This window comes from Schistocerca nitens, chromosome 10 (assembly GCF_023898315.1).
Source record: "Schistocerca nitens isolate TAMUIC-IGC-003100 chromosome 10, iqSchNite1.1, whole genome shotgun sequence".
Taxonomy (NCBI): Eukaryota; Metazoa; Arthropoda; class Insecta; order Orthoptera; family Acrididae; genus Schistocerca; species Schistocerca nitens.
The window spans coordinates 111216052-111235889 of NC_064623.1; the positions used below are offsets into that span (position 1 = coordinate 111216052).

The following is a 19838-nucleotide window of genomic DNA, read 5'->3' on the forward strand; positions in this document are numbered from 1 at the left end:
GACGAGTCTCGTTTCAAATTGTATCGAGTGGATGGACGTGTACGGGTATGGAGACAACCTCATGAATCCATCGACCCTGCATGTCAGTAGGGGACTGTTCAAGCTGGTGGAGGCTCTGTAATGGTGTGGGCATGTGCAGTTGAAGTAATATGCGACCCCTGATAGCTCTAGATACGACTCTGACAAAAGCGGGAAGCAGGGAGGTGCTTAAAACATCAATGTAGGCCTGTGCTGCGATAGTGCCACGCGAAACAAAAGGGGTGCAAGCCCCCTCAATGAAAAAAACGACTACACCATAACACTACTGCTTCCGAATTTTACTTTTGGCGCTAGATATTCTGCCAGATGTCGTTCACCGGGCATTCGCCATACCCACACGCTGCCATCGGATGGCCACATTGTGTACCGTGATTCGTCACTCCACGTAACGTTTTTCCACTGTTCAGTCGCCAAAGGTTTACGCTCCTTACACCAAGCGGGGGATCGTTTGGCATTTACCGGCGTGATGTGTGGCTTATGAGCAGCCGCTTCACCATGAAATCCAAGTTTTCTCACCTCCCACCTAACTGCCATAGTACTTGCAGTGGATTCTGATGCAGTTTGGAATTCCTGTGTGATGGTGTGGACAGATGTCCGCCTATTACACATTAGACCTCCTTCAACTGTCTGCAGTCTCTTTCAGCCAACAGACGAGATCGGCCTGTACGCGTTTGTGCTGTACGTGCCCCTTCACGTTTCCACTTCAGTATCACATCTGAAACAGTGGACATAGGGTTTGTTAGTGACACCCAATCACCCGACCACGTTCGAAGTCCGTGAGTTCCTTCTGATCTCTCACGATGTCTGATGACTACTGAGGTCGCTGATATTGGGCACCTGGTAACAGGTGGCAGCACAATGCACCTAACGTGAAAAACGTATGTTTTTGGTGGTGTCGGGATACTTTTGATCACATAGTGTATCTCATTGAGCTAAGATCACGTGTGTGATAGCCGGAAGTGCCTTAAAAATCTTGCAAGCGACTCACCTTGAGAATGGCTGAAAAGCTGTCAGCCGAAATATCGGTACAAGAGTTAATATCCTGTGTGCACTCCAGAAAATTAATGTAATGTTCGATCCTCCGGTAAAACTTTAAGAAGCACAGGAAATTATTTTGCTTACATAAGTCAGGTCCTGGATTTTGATCGATTAATTCTCATGCAGATGACCAGCTTTTACATCCAACGTGCGTAGATGAGTATATTCTTGAGGAAACCGTTCCACAGCATTGTCGATCACTAAAAGGGTGAAACTAACATACATTATCCGTACCTGCTAGTATCATGAAGTCGCTTACTCACGTATTCTCAAGAATATTAGGATGTACTGGTCCTTTACTATTCGTTGCGTTTATTTTGTAAAAGTGTGTGTTGCGATGAATTTTAGGTTATTATTACGTATTAGACGGCGATAGGAATCTTTGCAAAAAAAATGGTTCAAATGGCTCTGAACACTATGGGACTTAACATCTATGGTCATCAGTCCCCTAGAACTTAGAACTACTTAAACCTGACTAACCTAAGAACAGCACACAACACCCAGTCATCACGAGGCAGAGAAAATCCCTGACCCCACCGGGAATCGAACCCGGGAATCTTTGCAGGATCACTTGAATTTTTATTCTTGCTTATCACTAGCGCTTGTACATCAGTACCTCCAAGAGGGGTGATGCATTCCAAACACACACACACACACACACACACACACACACACACACACACGCGCGCGCGCGCGCACCATACAATATACACTGTAAGGCAGAGAAAAATACGACGCTGCGCCGAAAGGGACGAAAATCGATCAATGTAATGTACATGTACCGACAAACAAATGATTGTAGTTTCAGAAAAATTGGATGGTTTATTCAAGAGAACGAGCTTCACAAATTGAGCTAGTCAGTAACCTGTTGGTTCACCTCTGGCATGTACGCAAGCAGTCATTGATTGGCAGAGTTACTGGATGTCATACTGAGGGATATCGTGCCAAATTCTGTACAGTTGGCGCGTTCGATCGTGAAAATCTTGAGATGTTGGAGGGTCCTACCCATAATGCTCCACACTTTGTCGTTTGGGGAGAGACGGCGATCTCGCTGGCCAAGTTAGGGTATGGGAAGAACGTGGAACGGAGTAGTAGAAACTCTGGGCGTGTGTAGGCGTGCATTATCTTGTTGACATGTGAGCCCAGGATGGTTAGGCATGAAGGGCAACAAAATGAGGCATACAGTAACATCGATGTACTGCTCTGCTTTAAGACTGCCACAGATACGATTCTGACAGGTGACACGTTCGTAAGCATCCGGTCTGATCACCTGCATCCATTCATATCCATTGTGCATGGCGACGGACTTAGGCAATTCCAGCAGGAAAATGCCACACTCCACACGTCCAAAATTACTACAGAGTGGCCCTAGGAATACTCTTCTGAGTTCAAACACTTTCGCCGGCCAGCAAACTCCCCAGCTATGAACATTATTGAGCATATCTGGGATGCCTTGGAACGTGAAGTTCAGAAGAGAACTCCACCCGCTTGTACTCTTACGGATTTATAGACAGCCCTGCAGGACTCATGGCGTCAACTCCCTCCAGCACTACTTCAGACATAAAGTCGAGTCAACGCCACGTCGTGTTGCGGCAATTCTGCGTGCTCGTGGGGGCCCTAAACGATAGCAGGCAGCTGTTCCAGTTTCTTTCTCTCTTCAGTGTATCTGTAGTGGTCATAGCACGCGCTCGTGTTTTAGAAAAAAAAATGTAAATTCATTTGCATGCTGATCAAAACCTAAGAAAGATGTGTCATTAAAAATATAGTAATTTGTAACGACCAGCTTCAGTTTTTTCTTGTTCTTAAAAATGTATCTTAAGTGCTCGAAACAGTTTCAAATAAATGTAAGAGCTATTTTCTCTGAGGGTCTGTCAACTGCACACGTAGTACGCTAGAAGTAACGTAACACTCTGACAGATCCGCTCACCGCTTTTTGGAAACGTAACCACCCACACGTCGTCTGGTTTCACCTCGAGATCTAGGATCTTCTGCGCGTCCTCCATGAACTCCACGGGCAGTGTACAGTTGGAGGGCGTGATTTTCACCAGGCGTTTATCGTAGACGTTATTCACATTCCGATTGAAGCTCTTCAAGCGCGGCGAAGACAGGAACTCCGCGGTGGGTGCCATGGCTGCGCTGAGGATAGATCTGTGAAAAGACAAATAGAATGTTGATTACATTAAAGCATGGCGGTTAGACGTTCAGTCCTCGCGTGTGATAAACACGCCACAGTTACACGGATTAATGGCGGTCGCAGTTTCAGTTCTAGAGTTGAAGGAAACATTAATTGCCCACAAGCTGCGACATCGTCGCGAAAGAACAGTGACCCCTATATGTAATACGTTTCCTTTAATTTACATCTATGGTCACAAATTTTTAATTAACAGATTGCCGGTTTCGGTCTTTAATGACCATCATCAGATCCGTTGCATAAAAACAAATTGCTGATGTACTGCAGCCATAGTGGCATCGTCAAATGTTAAATGCGGACGATGCTGGTGCTGATTCCTTTTTTTTTTTGTTTTTTTGTTTTTATGGAACAGATCTGATGATGGTCATTAAAGACCGAATCGGTAATCTGTGAACTAAAAGTTTGTGACCATAGACGTAAATTAAAGGAAACTTATTAATTCAAAATGGTTCAAATGACTCTGAGCACTATGCGACTTAACTTGTGAGGTCATGAGTCGCCTAGAACTTAGAACTAATTAAACCTAACTAACCTAAGGACATCACACACATCCATGTCCGAGGCAGGATTCGAACCTGCGACCGTAGCGGTCGCTCGGCTCCAGACTGTAGCGCCGAGAACCGCACGGCCACTCCGGCCGGCACTTATTAATTGCCCAGCCACTACAAACGTAGTGTAGGTTTGGGAAGCCACAGTCTAACACGCTTAAGTTGGCCACACACGAGCGGATTTTGGCGACTATAACGACGGGTCACTGACATTTGCGACAGATTCTGGAACACCTGCAGTCCGCCAACTGTAAGTCAGTAGAGGTTCGACTCTTAGGCAGTCAGCTGCAGTTCCCGGAACAGCCGACCCGTCCTCAATATCTGAGCACACAAGTGCCTGCTTCTGCGATGGACCACGTCTAGGAACAGTTTTCCTACGTGACAGCAGAAGTATGGCGAAGGAGTGGGCCAATGTCTACTTCGAAAAACTTTTCCATCTGTGCAGCGAAAATGACCCACGAAAATCACACGAATAAGAATATGAAAAGCTGGGCGTACAAACAGATTTCTGAAACATTTGTAGAAGATAATCCAACTATGGGCCAAAGCGTAGTAAAACTTAAGCAACAGACTTTGAAATCAAGCGTTACAAAAGAGCTGAAAGACGTGGAGGCCTTTGAAAGATGCGGAAAAAGGATAGGATGGATTGAATAAACGAAAAAAAGTTCCTTGTACAGGGTCCAGAAATAAAACCTCCCTCATTTTCATAGGCTACCACAGAAACTAAATATGATAGAGAAAAATTACTTTTATTTATAAATAACACATACTTTGCCATTTTGGATTTATTGCTTTTACAAATTATATCTGTTAAATGCCGTCCTCCACTGCTGACACATAGACGAAGTCTATCCCGAAAGTTCTCCATACATCTTCGTGTTATTTCTCTTGGAATGGCTGCCACTTCTTGGGCAATGACCTCTTGAAGTGCTTGGAATGTTGTGGGACGATGTTTGTACACTAGAGCCTTTAAGTGTCTTCAAAGAAAAGTATCACAAGGCGATAAATCAGGTGACCTTGAGGATCACGCGATGTCTCCTGGCAAAAAGACAAGATGACCAGGAACCACCATTTTCATAGAACGCCGAGAGATGTGGGATGCTGCACCGCCTTGCTGGAACCACACTATTCGACCTTCATGATCTGCAAAAAATTGGTTTAGCCTAGGCTGGAGGAAGATTACTAGCATTCGACAATAATGATTTGAATTATCCACCTGCTTCAAAAATATACGGTTCCCACACAAAATATTCACCAACGCCGCACCAAACTGTCACATGAGGGCTGTGTGGTGGTCTCTGATGAATTTCACGAGAGTTTACTGCAGCCCAGTGCCGAAAATTCTGTTTGCTTACTGTTCCTGATAAGTGGAAATGGGCCTCATCCGAAGAGACGAAGCGCCAGGAGGAATGTTATGAAGACTTTCCTCACATGAGCTCTGCGAGTTTCAGAATTTCTTTCACTTAATTCCTGGGTAACCATCATTCTGAATGGGTGCATATTAAGTTCTCTATGAAGAATTCTTCTTACACTCCTATCAGATAATACCAGGGCAGCTGCATGTATAGGTGCTGAATGCATTGGTGATTGTTGCACAGACACTTTCACACGCGCCACGTTTTCCGGCGTTGTTGCAGTCCAAGAACGGCCAGTAGGTTTCCTTTCCACTGCTGAACCTGTCTCTCTGAAGTTTGATGCCCACAGTTGAATAACTTTTCTATCCGGGAAAAGATCATGTCGGCCAAGTTCGAATCGTCTCCGAAACGCATGCTGAGTACTAATCACAGAATCACCGTTACGAATAAATTCCTCCACAAGAAACGCACGATGCTCAGCAAGCCACGCCACGGCGCACATTGAAAATGGAACGGAGACCGCTTTCACACAAAACTCACTCCACACCGGTATCCTCACCACAACTCGCATGCCGGCTACGTCAAATGCAGGACATTTTATTGCCGCCCACTGTACTTAACTGTATTATGCGTTAATGTGTTACGTCTAGTATTTAACAAGAATTACGAGTTTCTTTTTGTTGTGGATGTGGTAACTGAAAGCTACTATTGATTGGACCCAGTTGTCCACAGTAGAACAAAAGTGTTTCCCTGCTATGTTGTTATTGTGGTTTTCAGTCCCGAGACTGGTTTGAAGCAGCTCTCCATGCTACACTATCCTGTGCACGCTTCTTCATTTCCCAGTACCTGCTGCAAACTACATCCTTCTGAATCTGCTTAGTGTATTCATCTCTTGGTCTCCCTCTATGATTCTTACCCTCCACGCTGCCCTCCAATTCTAAATTGGGGATCCATTAATACCTCAGAACATGTCCTGCCAACCGATCCCTTCTTCTAGTCAAGTTGTGCCACAAATTTCTCTTCTCCCCAATTCTATTCAATACCTCCTCATTAGTAATGTGGTCTACCGACCTTATCTTCAGCATTCTTCTATAGCACCACATTTCGAAAGCTTCTACTCTCTTCTTGTCTAAACTATTTATCGTCCATGTTTCACTTCCATACATGGCTACGCTTCACACAAATAGTTTCAGAAACGACTTCCTGACATTTAAATCTATACTCGATGTTAACAATTTTCTCTTCTTCAGAAACGCTTTCCTTGCCATTGCCAGTCTACATTTTATATCCTCTCTACTTCGACCATCATCAGTTATTTTGCTCCCCAAATAGCAAAACTCCTTTACTACTTTAAGTGTCTCATTTCCTAATCTAATTCCCTCAGCATCACCCGATTTAATTCGAGTACGTTCCATTATCCTCGTTTTGCTTTTGTTGATGTTCATCTTATATCCTCCTTTCAAGACACTGTCCATTCCGTTCAACTGCTCTTCCAGGTCCTTTGCTGTCTCTGACAGAATTACGATGTCATAGGCGAACCTCAAAGTTTTATTTGATTCGCCATGAATTTTAATTCCTGGTCCGTATTTTTCTTTTGTTTCCTTTACTGCTTGGTCAATATACAGATTGAATAACATTGGGGATAAGCTAAAACCCTGTCTCACTCCCTTCCCAACCACTGCTTCCCTTTCATGCCCCTCAACTCTTATAACTTCCATCTGGTTCCTGTACAAATTGTAAACAGCCTTTCGCTCCCTGTATTTTACCCCTGCAACCTTCAGAATTTGAAAGAGAATATTCCACATTGCCAAAAGCTTTCTCTAAGTCTAAAAATGCTAGAAACGTAGGTTTGCCTTTCCTTAATCTATCTTCTAAGATAGATTGTAGTTGAATTAAATCAGGTGATGCTGAGAGGATTAGATTAGGAAATAGGGCACTGAACGCATTAGATATAACTGGCGAGCAAAACAGATGATCGCCGAGCTAGAGACGATATAAAGCGCACGCTGGCAATAGCGATAAAATTCTTTTCTGGAGGTATTTATCTGGAACGCAACCTTGTACGGAAATGAATGATAAACGTTTCAAGCAAGAAGAGAGAGAATAGAACTTTTTGAAATGTGGTGATAGAGAAAATTACTAAAGTTTAGATGGGTACATCGAGAAACTAATGTGAAGGTACTGAATGGGGTGAAAAGAAATCTATGGCACTAATGGATTAAAATAATGGTTCGTGTGATATGACACATGCTCAGACGTCAAGGGATTGTCAGTTTGGTAACGGAGGGAAGTGTGTTGGAGGGGAGGGGGTAGGTGGGGGGGGAGGGGATTGTAGAGGGAGACCACGGGATGCGGGATGGCTACAGTAATCAGGTTAAATGGATGGAAGCTGCAGTAACTATGCGAGGATGAAGAGGCCTGGACAGGATAGAGTGACGTGGAAAGCTGCATCAGAACAGTCTTCGGGCTAAAGACGAGCGCGAGGAGGGATTAGCCGAGCGGTCTAGGACGCTGCAGTCATGGACTGTGCGGCTGGTCCCGGCGGAGGTTCGAATCGTCCATCGGGCATGGGTGTTTGTGTTTGTCCTTAGGATAATTTACGTTAAGTAGTGTGTAAGCTTAGGGACTGATGACGTTAGCAGTTAAGTCCCATAAGATTTCACACACATTTGAACATTTGAACGAGCGCGAGTGCAACTCAAAATGAAGACAATGTACGTGCAATGACGGGAAACGATATCCTTAAAGTACCATTGAGAAATACTGAACTCTACCTGTACATCTACATGCATACGGTGTACGGTGGAGTGTACTTTGTACCACTACCGGTCATTGCCGTTCCTGTTTTCCACTCGCAAATGGAGAGAGCGGGAAACGACCCTTTATATGTCTCTGTACGATCCTTAATTTCCCTTATCTTGTCTTCGGGGTCCTTGCGAGAAATGCAAGTTGGCTGCAGTAAAATCGTTTTTCAGTCTGCCTCACATGCTACTTGTCTAAATTTTCTCAACAGTGTTTCGCGAATGAAAACATCACCTTCCCTCCAGGGTTTTCATGTGTGTTCACTGTCTAACAGCCCGCCTCTGAATTGCTTCGACGTCTCCCTTCAATCAAACCTGGTGGGGATTCCAAACACTAGAGCAATACTCAAGAAGCGGTCACATTACTCTTCTACTTCGGTCTTCTTTCTAGATGACTTACGCTTTCCTAAAAATTCTCCCAATAAATCAGAGTCGATCACTCGCCTCGCCTACTACCGTCCTTACGTGCTCGTTCCATTTCGAACCGCTTTGCAGCTTTACGCCCAGGTAACTAACTGACGTGACTGTGTTCAAAATGTTCAAATGTGTGTGAAATCTTATGGGACTTAACTGCTGAGGTCATCAGTCCCTTAGCTTACACACGACTTAACCTAAATTATCCTAAGGACAAACACACACACACACCCATGCCCGAGGGAGGACTAACCTCCGCCGGGACCAGCTTCACAGTCCATGACTGCAGCGCCCTAGACCGCTCGGGTAACCCCGCGCGGCGCGACGTGGCTGTGTCAAGGAGCACACCACTAATAGGTATCGGAAGGTTGCCGGACTGTTTTTCATACTCGTCTGCATTAACGTACATTTTTCTACTTGTAGAGCAAACTGCCATTCATTACACCAAACAGAAATTATGTCTAACTCATCCTGTGTCCCCCTACAGTCACTCAAAAACGAGGCCTTCCCGTACGCCACAGTGCCGTCAGCAACAGCCACAGACTGCTGCTCAACCTATCTGTCAGCTGATTTTTGTATACAGAGAACAAGAAAGATCCTGAATGAGATTTTCACTCTGCAGCGGAGTGTGCGCTGATATGAAACTTCCTGGCAGATTTAAACTGTGTGCCCGACCGAGACTCGAACTCGGGACCTTTGCCTTTCGCGGGCAAGTGCTCTACCATCTGAGCTACCGAACCACGACTCACGCTCGGTACTCACAGCTTTACTTCTGCCAGTACCTCGTCTCCTACCTTCCAAACTTTACAGAAGCTCTCCTGCGAACCTTGCAGAACTAACACTTCTGAAAGAAAGGATATTGCGGAGAAATGGCTCAGCCACAGCCTGCGGGATGTTTCCAGAATGAGATTTTCACTCTGCAGCGGAGTGTGCGCTGATATGAAACTTCCTGGCAGATTAAAACTGTGTGCCCGACCGAGACTCGAACTCGGGACCTTTGCCTTTCGCGGGCAAGTGCTCTACCATCTGAGCTACCGAACCACGACTCACGCCCGGTACTCACAGCTTTACTTCTGCCAGTACCTCGTCTCCTACCTTCCAAACTTTACAGAAGCTCTCCTGCGAACCTAGCAGAACTAGCACTCCTGAAAGAAAGGATATGGCGGAGACATGGCTTAGCCACAGCCTGGGGGATGTTTCCAGAATGAGATTTTCACTCTGCAGCGGAGTGTGCGCTGATATGAAACTTCCTGGCAGATTAAAACTGTGTGCCCGACCGAGACTCGAACTCGGGACCTTTGCCTTTCGCGGGCAAGTGCTCTACCATCTGAGTTACCGAAGCACGACTCACGCCCGGTACTCACAGCTTTACTTCTGCCAGTACCTCGTCTCCTACCTTCCAAACTTTACAGAAGCTCTCCTGCGAACCTAGCAGAACTAGCACTCCTGAAAGAAAGATCCTGTCATACTTCCCTGGGACACTTCTGACGAGACTCTTGTCACTTATGAACACCTCCCCCCCCCCCTCCTCCTCCTCGGTGACTTCAATGTCATGAGTACGTCACTGTTAATGCTGTTAATGAAAATGTAAGCCTCACGGGCACTTTAGTAACAAAATATTCATTGTATTGGAATTTCTGTGGCTTTGTTCAATAATATTTCATGTCATTGGGTTTTCATCGATTTCATCCATGTCATCTGCTCATTCATTTATTGTCAGAACGAAATACAGTTCTTTCAACAACTGTCTTTATTTCACTCTGCTAGTGAAACACATAAGTATGTTTTTTTTTTTTTTTCTGTGACACACCTGCAGAGAACTCCACAATTGGCTCGCACCGGTAGCTTTGGCCAGTTATGGTTGAACCCGTGTTACCTGTACGTTGAGTGCGTTGCATAGCTGTCGGTCATTATCTCATAACGATCGCTTTCTTTACATTTGAGACCAGTGTCTTCCCTGACTCCTCTAAAAACCGGAAGTGGTAAGCCGCTCAGAAACTGAGTGAGGATACTTAAAGCACTGGGTAGCCTACGAACATTTTTGTTCTACATATTATCGGCCTGTCTGTTACTTAAGAACGAAAAATAAGTATTTATTGCCAAACTGAAATTGACTACGTTTCATTCTTGTTTTGTTCGAGAATTGTTGATCGGTAGCGAGAGGCATAGGGATACTGCTGTAAAAATAAAGAAACCACTACAAATTTATAATATAGTACTAGAAAGAGCAATTTTCTCAGTAAAAAGATAAAATTTAAAAAACGCAAAACAAAAATATATCAAACATCGCTTCAGAACTCTGTCGAACTTATATAAAACGTGTTTCTGTTATTCATTAATAATTTTCGTATTTATCAATAGTAATAGAAACTCTTACGTTTGGTCATAAGGACGAACACTCTATCTAGTACCAAGTAACAACAATAATTATATATTTTCTGTTTGTCTATGTAAACTGTACTTGCATAAAAAATAATTGCTTTGGTTACATAAAAGTGAAGAATTTACACAATCAACTAATTTCTGTTGCTCGTACTTATAAAATGCAATTTTATTCTGTAGAGATAAGAAATACACAACGGACTAACCCTGAACGATGCACAGTTCCAATTACGTGCAAAACAAAGAAACAAAGAAAAAAGAAAGAGAACTCGTAGACTCCTAGTTTCTCTGAAATACATTCATTTATGTTTCTTTCTATACCAGTGCTGCCAATGCTACCGGGAATCCCACCAGTGAATGCGTCATTTGTGCAATGTACCAGAACTACCGAACCGTGCAACTGTATCACTCACCGTTTGGAAGCGACGTCTCGATGGTACATGGTAAGTCGTACACTAGAAGCCAGTAACTGTTTATAAGAGTCTAAAGCGATCCCGAACCGTGTAGTTGATGTCCCCTTATCTCGGCAGGAGAGTTGACATTGGTTCCTGGTAAACACAGCGGGACCACTCGGGAACACGGGTTGCGTAAAGCCAGCGTCCGCCTGCCCCTACAACACCCCAATATAAGCCATTGTTCTGTGGAAAGGAGAGGAAATTTATAGGATGGACCTAGCATAGGACTCGATGCTACTGTAAAACTTGAATACCGTAGCAATTTTTCGACGCGAATACCACGGAGGCTCGGATGAGAGAGCGTGGAGCGTCCGCAGACCTTTATTTTCATTTGTGCACCAAAAAGTTTACAGTAATTCATCTGTCACTGCCTTGTCTGATTTTATTATTTTTTTATTGACATCTGGAAAGTTCACTTATGGATTTCGTTCTGGTAATTGGACTACTGCCATCAGGGGCTGTTTCGAGAAATAGTCGCTCATACCGAGCAGTGAAGAAGAGAAAAGACATACAGTAAACACTTGCTGATCCGGATATCATTAATATTCGGAATTCGCGATTGTTCGGACTTGTTTTTTTACCGCGAAGTAAATCGCCGCCTTATTGTATCGGACATCATTATCGCCAAGCTCGTCACTTGCCGAAGCCCACACGGCGAGTTGTGTTAAATTCCATTTCTGTGATCGCTGAAAAGTGCATCAAAGCGCCGTAAGACTTACGTATCTGGAGTTTTCTAATGACATCATTTTCCTGGCGATCAAACTGATTTAATGACCACTTCTCTAGGGCTTAAAACAAATGGTGATAAGACAAGCAAAATGCACAGAAAAGTATAAATATATCTACTCAAATTATAGTGGAACCGAATGTTGGTCTATTTCCATTTTTCGGCTAACTTGTCTGTAATAATGGTGACGTAGCTGAAGAGAGCAGGAGCAGAATTGGGAAGGCTTATGCAGCCTTCCAACGTATACGATATGTATGATAATTAAACTGTACCTGGACACCTCCGATTCTTTAAAGAATCGAACTCCGATCTACAAAATAAGCTCCAAAGTTATGATTACTTTATCGGTGAGTTAATGCATTAAATTGACGTTTAGCTCGTAAGCGACTCAAAGATTAGAAAAGGTTTGGAAGACACTAGGTGCTGTTATTGTCAAATACTAGATGTATTAGGCAAAAACTATTTTCATGTGTATCTCAATGTTTATGATGTCATACCTGCATAACTATGTGCCGTAGAATGATATAATTTTGTAGGTACGTTGTACAGTATACAGGATGTTTCACGAAGATATGCAAATATTTTAATATGTTATTCTACAAGTAAAACTAAATAAAAAAGTTCATATAATGTTTAGTTACGGAATTATGGCTAGTAAAAAATTGTACCTGAAATTTAGCAACTTCTCTAATATGAAGCCATGATGTTTGTGTATGGGGATGGATGAAAGACAGGTTATGAGGACAAAGTCAATACATGTGAGGCATTACTTGCTCACGTTGTGAATGCCATAGACGAAATTAAGAACAACCCTGTGAAGCTGAAACGAGCAACAAAATCTGTTCATACAGACGCAGCTAAATGCTTTGAACACGGTGGAGACATTTTTGAACATATATTGTGAATGTATTGTGAAATTGTATGTACACTGTACAACTTGATAAACACTGAGCTTTAATTTTCCCGGTTTAACATGAATTCACGTGTGCTATCGTATTAACAAAAGCAGATCATCTGACATACTCATGCAGTTTGCGTTAACGTTATTACCATCATATTTCCAAAAATTAAATTCTCTACAACTTCTGTTGAAAACTTTGTGCAATAGTCTGGAATTTAAAAAACAAATTGGTTCAAGTAGCATCGTTCAGGGTTAGTCCGTTGTGTATTTCTTATCTTTACAGAATAAAATTGCATTTTATAAGTACGAGCAACAGAAATTAGTTGATTGTGTAAATTCTTCACTTTTATGTAACCAAAGCAATTATTTTTTATGCAAGTACAGTTTACATAGACAAACAGAAAATATATAATTATTGTTGTTACTTGGTACTAGATAGAGTGTTCGTCCTTATGACCAAACGTAAGAGTTTCTATTACTATTGATAAATACGAAAATTATTAATGAATAAGAGAAACACGTTTTATATAAGTTCGACAGAGTTCTGAAGCGATGTTTGATATATTTTTGTTTTGCGTTTTTTAAACTTTATCTTTTTATTGAGAAAATTGCTTTTTCTAGTACTATATTATAAATTTGTAGTGGTTTCTTTATTTTTAATAAATGAAAAATTTTACGAAATTACGTCTTTGCTCGTCTGGGTGTTCTGGAAAGCTACTGTAGAAACACGTCTGGGACATGTTTTATTAGATTCACCAGATCAATAAGAACAAATTACATGGAAATCGTGCTTTACTTTAACATCGTACAGTTTTGCGATGCCTTCATATTACCAAAGTTGCTAAATTTCAGGCAAAATCTTTTATCAGCCGTAACTTCGTAACTAAAAATTTGCGGACCTATGTTTATATGAACTTTTTTCTTTAGTTTTACCTGTAGAATTACGTATTAAAATATTTGCATATCTTCGTGAGTAATCCTGTACGTGGAAACTGCCTGCAATATTTCTTGCGAACAATATTAAGGATAGAGAAGTAATAAATTAAAAGATCATGCCTGATGTTGAAGTTTAACCATGTGAACAGTAAAAAACGTAGTGAGCGATGAACTTGTTTTCCTTTAATCATTTTGTGGTGGACGTCCCAACGCAAAATCTTGACGAAGATTGGAGCTTACTGATTAGGTTCCCTGATAAGTGAGTGGCTCAAAGACTTCTTGAGTCATAGAACCCCATATGCTGAGACAAGGTTTAGATTAGATTAGATTAGATTAGATTAATACTAGTTCCATGGATCATGAATACGATATTTCGTAATGATGTGGAACGAGTATCACCAGAACGCTGCAGGGCAGTGTGGTAGGGCCGTTCTTATTTTCTGTGTGCATAAATAATCTGAAGGACAGGGTGAACACCAATCTGCGGCTGTTTGTTGACGAATTTGTGATGTACAGGAAGGTGTCATCGTTGTGTGACTATAGGAGATGAGTTAGAATTTCTGGCTGCTGTAATGAATGGCAGCTTCCTCTAAATGTAGAAAAATGTTACTTAATGCGGATGAGTACGAAAAACATTCATGTAACGTCCTAATACAGCATTAGTAGTCTGCTGCTTGACTCAGTCACACCGATTAAATATCGAGGCGTAACACTATAAGGTGATAAGTAACCGAATGAACACGCCATGTTGGTAGTAGGGACGGCGAATGATCGACATGGTTTTATTGGAAGAATTTTGGGTAACTGTAGTTCATCTATAAAGGAGATGGTGAGTGCAATGCTAGTGCGACCCCTTCTTGAGGACAGCTCGAGCGTTTGGGAGCCCACCAGGTCTAACTGAATGAAGACATCAGACGAGCGTTTGGCACCCTACCAGGTCTAACTAAATGGAGACATCGGACGAGCGTTTGGGACCCCACCAGGTGTAACTGAATGAAGACATCGGACGAGTGTTTGGGACCCCACCAGGTCTAACTGAACAAACACAGTGGACGAATTTTTGGGACCCCACCAGGTCTAACTGAATGAAGACATCAGACGAGCGTTTGGCACCCTACCAGGTCTAACTAAATGGAGACATCGGACGAGCGTTTGGGAGCCCACCAGGTCTAACTGAATGAAAATATCGGATGAGTGTTTGGGACCTCAACAGGTCTAACTGAATGAAGACATCAGACGAACGTTAGCAACCCCACCAGGTCTAACTGAATGAATACATTGGACAAGCGTTTGGCACCACACCAGGTCGAACTGAATGGAGACATCAGATGAGCATTTGCGACCCCACCAGGTCTAACTGAATGAAGACATCGGACGAAGGTTTGGGACCCCACCAGGTCAGACTGGATGAAGACATCGAATTAATTCAGAAGCAGTCTGCTAGATTTGTTACTGGCAGGTTCGATCAGCACGTAGATATCACAGAGATGCTTTGTGAACTGTAATGGAAATCCCTTGAGTGAAGAAGAGCTCTTTTATCGATGCACTATAGTGGGAAGTTTAGAGATCTACTATTGAGGCCGACTGCTGAATGATTCTAATGCCCACGTGCATACATGTCGTGCAATGATCACGAAGATTAGATGAGAAAAATTAAGGCTTGTACGGATTCTTATAGTCAGTCGTTTCTTTCGCACTCTATTTACAGGTGGTACAGGAATGACCAGTAGTGGTGCAAGGAATGCTCCGCGATACACCGTATGATGGCTTGCCGAGTATGTATGTAGATGTAGATGTGTCAGCATGGAAGAGTTTTGGAAGCGTTTGAAATTGTGTGTAAAGTTTGTTGGATGTCGCTTACTGCTTTCATTCTCTAATACTGGATGAATATAGCCTAGGTCATTTGCAGGCCATGGTTAACAGTACATCAAGACACGTATACCATTTCTAAAACTAATAAATGATTTATTGTGTTAAACCTGTAACAAAACTACACCTCTTACTGAGTACATGATAGATGTGAGAATTACCAGACTATCAGTTAAATAAGTTATGGTTCCAAAATACTAATTCGAGTTCTTTATAGAAGAATGGAAAATAATGTAGAAACTGACGTCGAGGGAGATCAGTTTGGATTCCGTAGAAATGTTGGAACACGTGAGTCAATACTGACCCTACGACTTATCTTAGAGTAAGGTATGACAAACCTACGTTTCTAGCGTTTGGAGACTTAGAGAAAGAGATTTTAAATACTTTCTGAGAAAAAAGATACAAGACTAATTTATGAAAATAAAATTTTTAAATTTCATGAAAAAGTCAAATAAATGTAATGCAAGGAAATTAACCGTAAATGTGTTAATTTAATGTAAAAATGGTACAAAATTTAACTGTCTTCTCTTCAAAATAATGGATTTGGTGGATCTGTTTTTAATGGACGTCGCCCTTACTTGTTGTGTTTACTGTTGTTGGGTTCAATGGAGTTTCTTTCCTCTTCCACAGACATGGGAGCGCACTACTCTACAAGTGATACGGCGCAACATGATTTCCTGATACGGGTTAGGAAATGGAAGTAGCCTTCGAGCCTGTGCCCTATACACGGAAAAATATCCATGTCGCAGACTACCATCCGACAATCTGTTCGGCCAACTTTTCCAGCGTCTGAAGGACACATGTTCTGCTGCACCCCACGAGGTAAGCAGTGGAACGGAATCCGCAGACCGCAGATGCAGGAACATGAGCTACATTTAGTGGACGAAGGATCTGGAGCTACTTGGGGCGGCTGTCAGCAGCAGAAGGCGTGAGTCATTGTCTTGTTTGGACGGTACTGTATCCATACCATTTTCAGGGCGTTCAGGCACTCAGGCCTGAAGATTACTATAGCGGATTGCAGTTCTTTCAATAGCTGTTTCAGAAATGTGCTGTCGATTCCCTTTTTTCGTCGAAGATTTTATTTATCAACGAGGCAGGGTTCACAGCATGTGTACGCTGATGAAAATCCATATGCAGCTGCAGAAGGAGGACATCAGCATCGTTTCTCCATGGGCCCGCGTTCTTGATGATAAATTACAAGGGCCATACATCCTCCCACTAACATTAAATGAGCTTGTTTATCATCAGTTTTTTGTTAACCTAGTGCCTACTTTGTTGGAGGATGTGTCATGTCTACAAAGACCGGAGTTATGGTTTATGCACGATGAAGGAATGCCACTTTTCCTCACAAAGTTCGTGAAAAAGTGACGCTGACATTTCATGATCGGTGGATTGGTCGGGAAGACCGCGCAACTTGGCCTCCCTGTATCCCAGACTTGAAACCCCTAAATCGGTTCGGGCAAATCCTTGGATGGTACCATTAAAAGGGTACGGCCGACTTTCTTCCCCATCATTCCGTAATCCGATGAGACCGATGACCTCGCTGTTTGGTCTCTTCCACCAAATCAACCAACCAACTTGAATCCCCTAGATTTTTGATTATGGGCTCACTTCAAGACATTAGTCTACGCTACGCTGCAGGATCCCGTTTTCCACGTATGTCAGCACTTGCAACAAGAACCAGGTGTATTTCATTGAATGCGTGATTCCTTACGCCGAAGGGCATAGGGTAGCATTGACATGGACAGACGGTCATGTTGAGCGCCTAATATACAAGTGTGACGAGTGGACGTCATGCAGAACCTCTCCTGTGGTCATGTACCATGTGTACATGTCGCAGAAAGTATGCGTTTCTGGATTCATGTGTAGAGGTCTTCTTTTCATGTTGTGATGTGTGCTACCACCTCTCATAATACTGGACACTTCTCATTTCGCCAGTGCGGACAAGTGTACAGATCTCAGAAAATATGCGTCCCAGACCCGTGTTTATTGGAGTTGTTTTCTTCTTTCCGTGGGTACTACCACCTTTCACAATATTCGACACTTTTTTTAACACCCTGAATGTGCAGTACCGTATACAACTTGTTCCAAAACTATTCTTTCAAATTAGTACAAGGGGTAGAGACTATCAAACTAAATGTACACTCCTGGAAATTGAAATAAGAACACCATGAATTCATTGTCCCAGGAAGGGGAAACTTTATTGACACATTCCTGGGGTCAGATACATCACATGATCACACTGACAGAACCACAGGCACATACACACAGGCAACAGAGCATGCACAATGTCGGCACTAGTACAGTGTATATCCACCTTTCGCAGCAATGCAGGCTGCTATTCTCCCATGGAGACGATCGTAGAGATGCTGGATGTAGTCCTGTGCAACGGCTTGCCATGCCATTTCCACTTGGCGCCTCAGTTGGACCAGCGTTCGTGCTGGACGTGCAGACCGCGTGAGACGACGCTTCATCCAGTCCCAAACATGCTCAATGGGGGACAGATCCGGAGATCTTGCTGGCCAGGGTAGTTGACTTACACCTTCTAGAGCACGTTGGGTGGCACGGGATACATGCGGACGTGCATTGTCCTGTTGGAACAGCAAGTTCCCTTGCCGGTCTAGGAATGGTAGAACGATGGGTTCGATGACGGTTTGGATGTACCGTGCACTATTCAGTGTCCCCTCGACGATCACCAGTGGTGTACGGCCAGTGTAGGAGATCGCTCCCCACACCATGATGCCGGGTGTTGGCCCTGTGTGCCTCGGTCGTATGCAGTCCTGATTGTGGCGCTCACCTGCACGGCGCCAAACACGCATACGACCATCATTGGCACCAAGGCAGAAGCGACTCTCATCGCTGAAGACGACACGTCTCCATTCGTCCCTCCATTCACGCCTGTCGCGACACCACTGGAGGCGGGCTGCACGATGTTGGGGCGTGAGCGGAAGACGGCCTAACGGTGTGCGGGACCGTAGCCCAGCTTCATGGAGACGGTTGCGAATGGTCCTCGCCGATACCCCAGGAGCAACAGTGTCCCTAATTTGCTGGGAAGTGGCGGTGCGGTCCCCTACGGCACTGCGTAGGATCCTACGGTCTTGGCGTGCATCCGTGCGTCGCTGCGGTCCGGTCCCAGGTCGACTGGCACGTGCACCTTCCGCCGACCACTGGCGACAACATCGATGTACTGTGGAGACCTCACGCCCCACGTGTTGAGCAATTCGGCGGTACGTCCACCCGGCCTCCCGCATGCCCACTATACGCCCTCGCTCAAAGTCCGTCAACTGCACATACGGTTCACGTCCACGCTGTCGCGGCATGCTACCAGTGTTAAAGACTGCGATGGAGCTCCGTATGCCACGGCAAACTGGCTGACACTGACGGCGGCGGTGCACAAATGCTGCGCAGCTAGCGCCATTCGACGGCCAACACTGCGGTTCCTGGTGTGTCCGCTGTGCCGTGCGTGTGACCATTGCTTGTACAGCCCTCTCGCAATGTCCGGAGCAAGTATGGTGGGTCTGACACACCGGTGTCAATGTGTTCTTTTTTCCATTTCCAGGAGTGTATTTCGATAAGGGGCGTATGACCTCTGAAGTTAACTTGTAATGTTAGGGGACATCTTGTTAGTGGTGCTGAGTAAACTGTTGTGTCGGTGTCGCAGACTGAAAATGTGTACTGACATTTTAATGTCCACAATTCGTTGAAAGGTGGCTACACTGAGTCACAGGGCTAGAGATTGCGCCAAAGATTATTATTCCGCCGCCTCCACTGGCGCAGTAGTAGTTCAGAGGATGTCGAGAGCAGTCGTTGTTCTGTTGGGCGAGAGAGTAGACGATCTGTGTGTTGACTGAAATGTTGTACTGTTCGGTTGGTGTAATATATAGATGGAAGAAGATGCAATTGCCAGAATATATTTGAGAAAGGAGATGGGCTTTTGATTTATGATGCCTGTGTAATGGAATGTTTTCGTCAATATATAATGAGGTGAAAAGGTATTACAGTTTTCTTTAATAACAATCACTCTTGCTCACAGGTACAGTCAACAAAGCATCTGGCTCGTGTTCATTTATTAGACTTGTAATTCTGGTCTCTATGTGCAATTATAGTATTTCTGGTTTTTCAATCAGTTCATTGTAAATGGTATTTAAAATATTTTGTCGTATTGAAAAAGAACCGAGCCAA

The 19838-nt window shown here is 43.6% G+C and overlaps 1 protein-coding gene across 1 annotated transcript in view; it reads right to left on the reverse strand.

Annotated features, from left to right (window-relative positions):
• The window catches only part of LOC126209915 (luciferin sulfotransferase-like), a 61515-nt gene extending 58309 nt beyond the window's left edge, over nt 1-3206 (reverse strand). The window contains exon 1 of the mRNA XM_049939035.1: nt 3005-3206. Within this exon, the coding sequence (XP_049794992.1) occupies nt 3005-3206 (202 nt within the window). The remainder of the gene's footprint in view (nt 1-3004) is intronic.
• Nucleotides 3207-19838: the final 16632 nt, after the last annotated feature.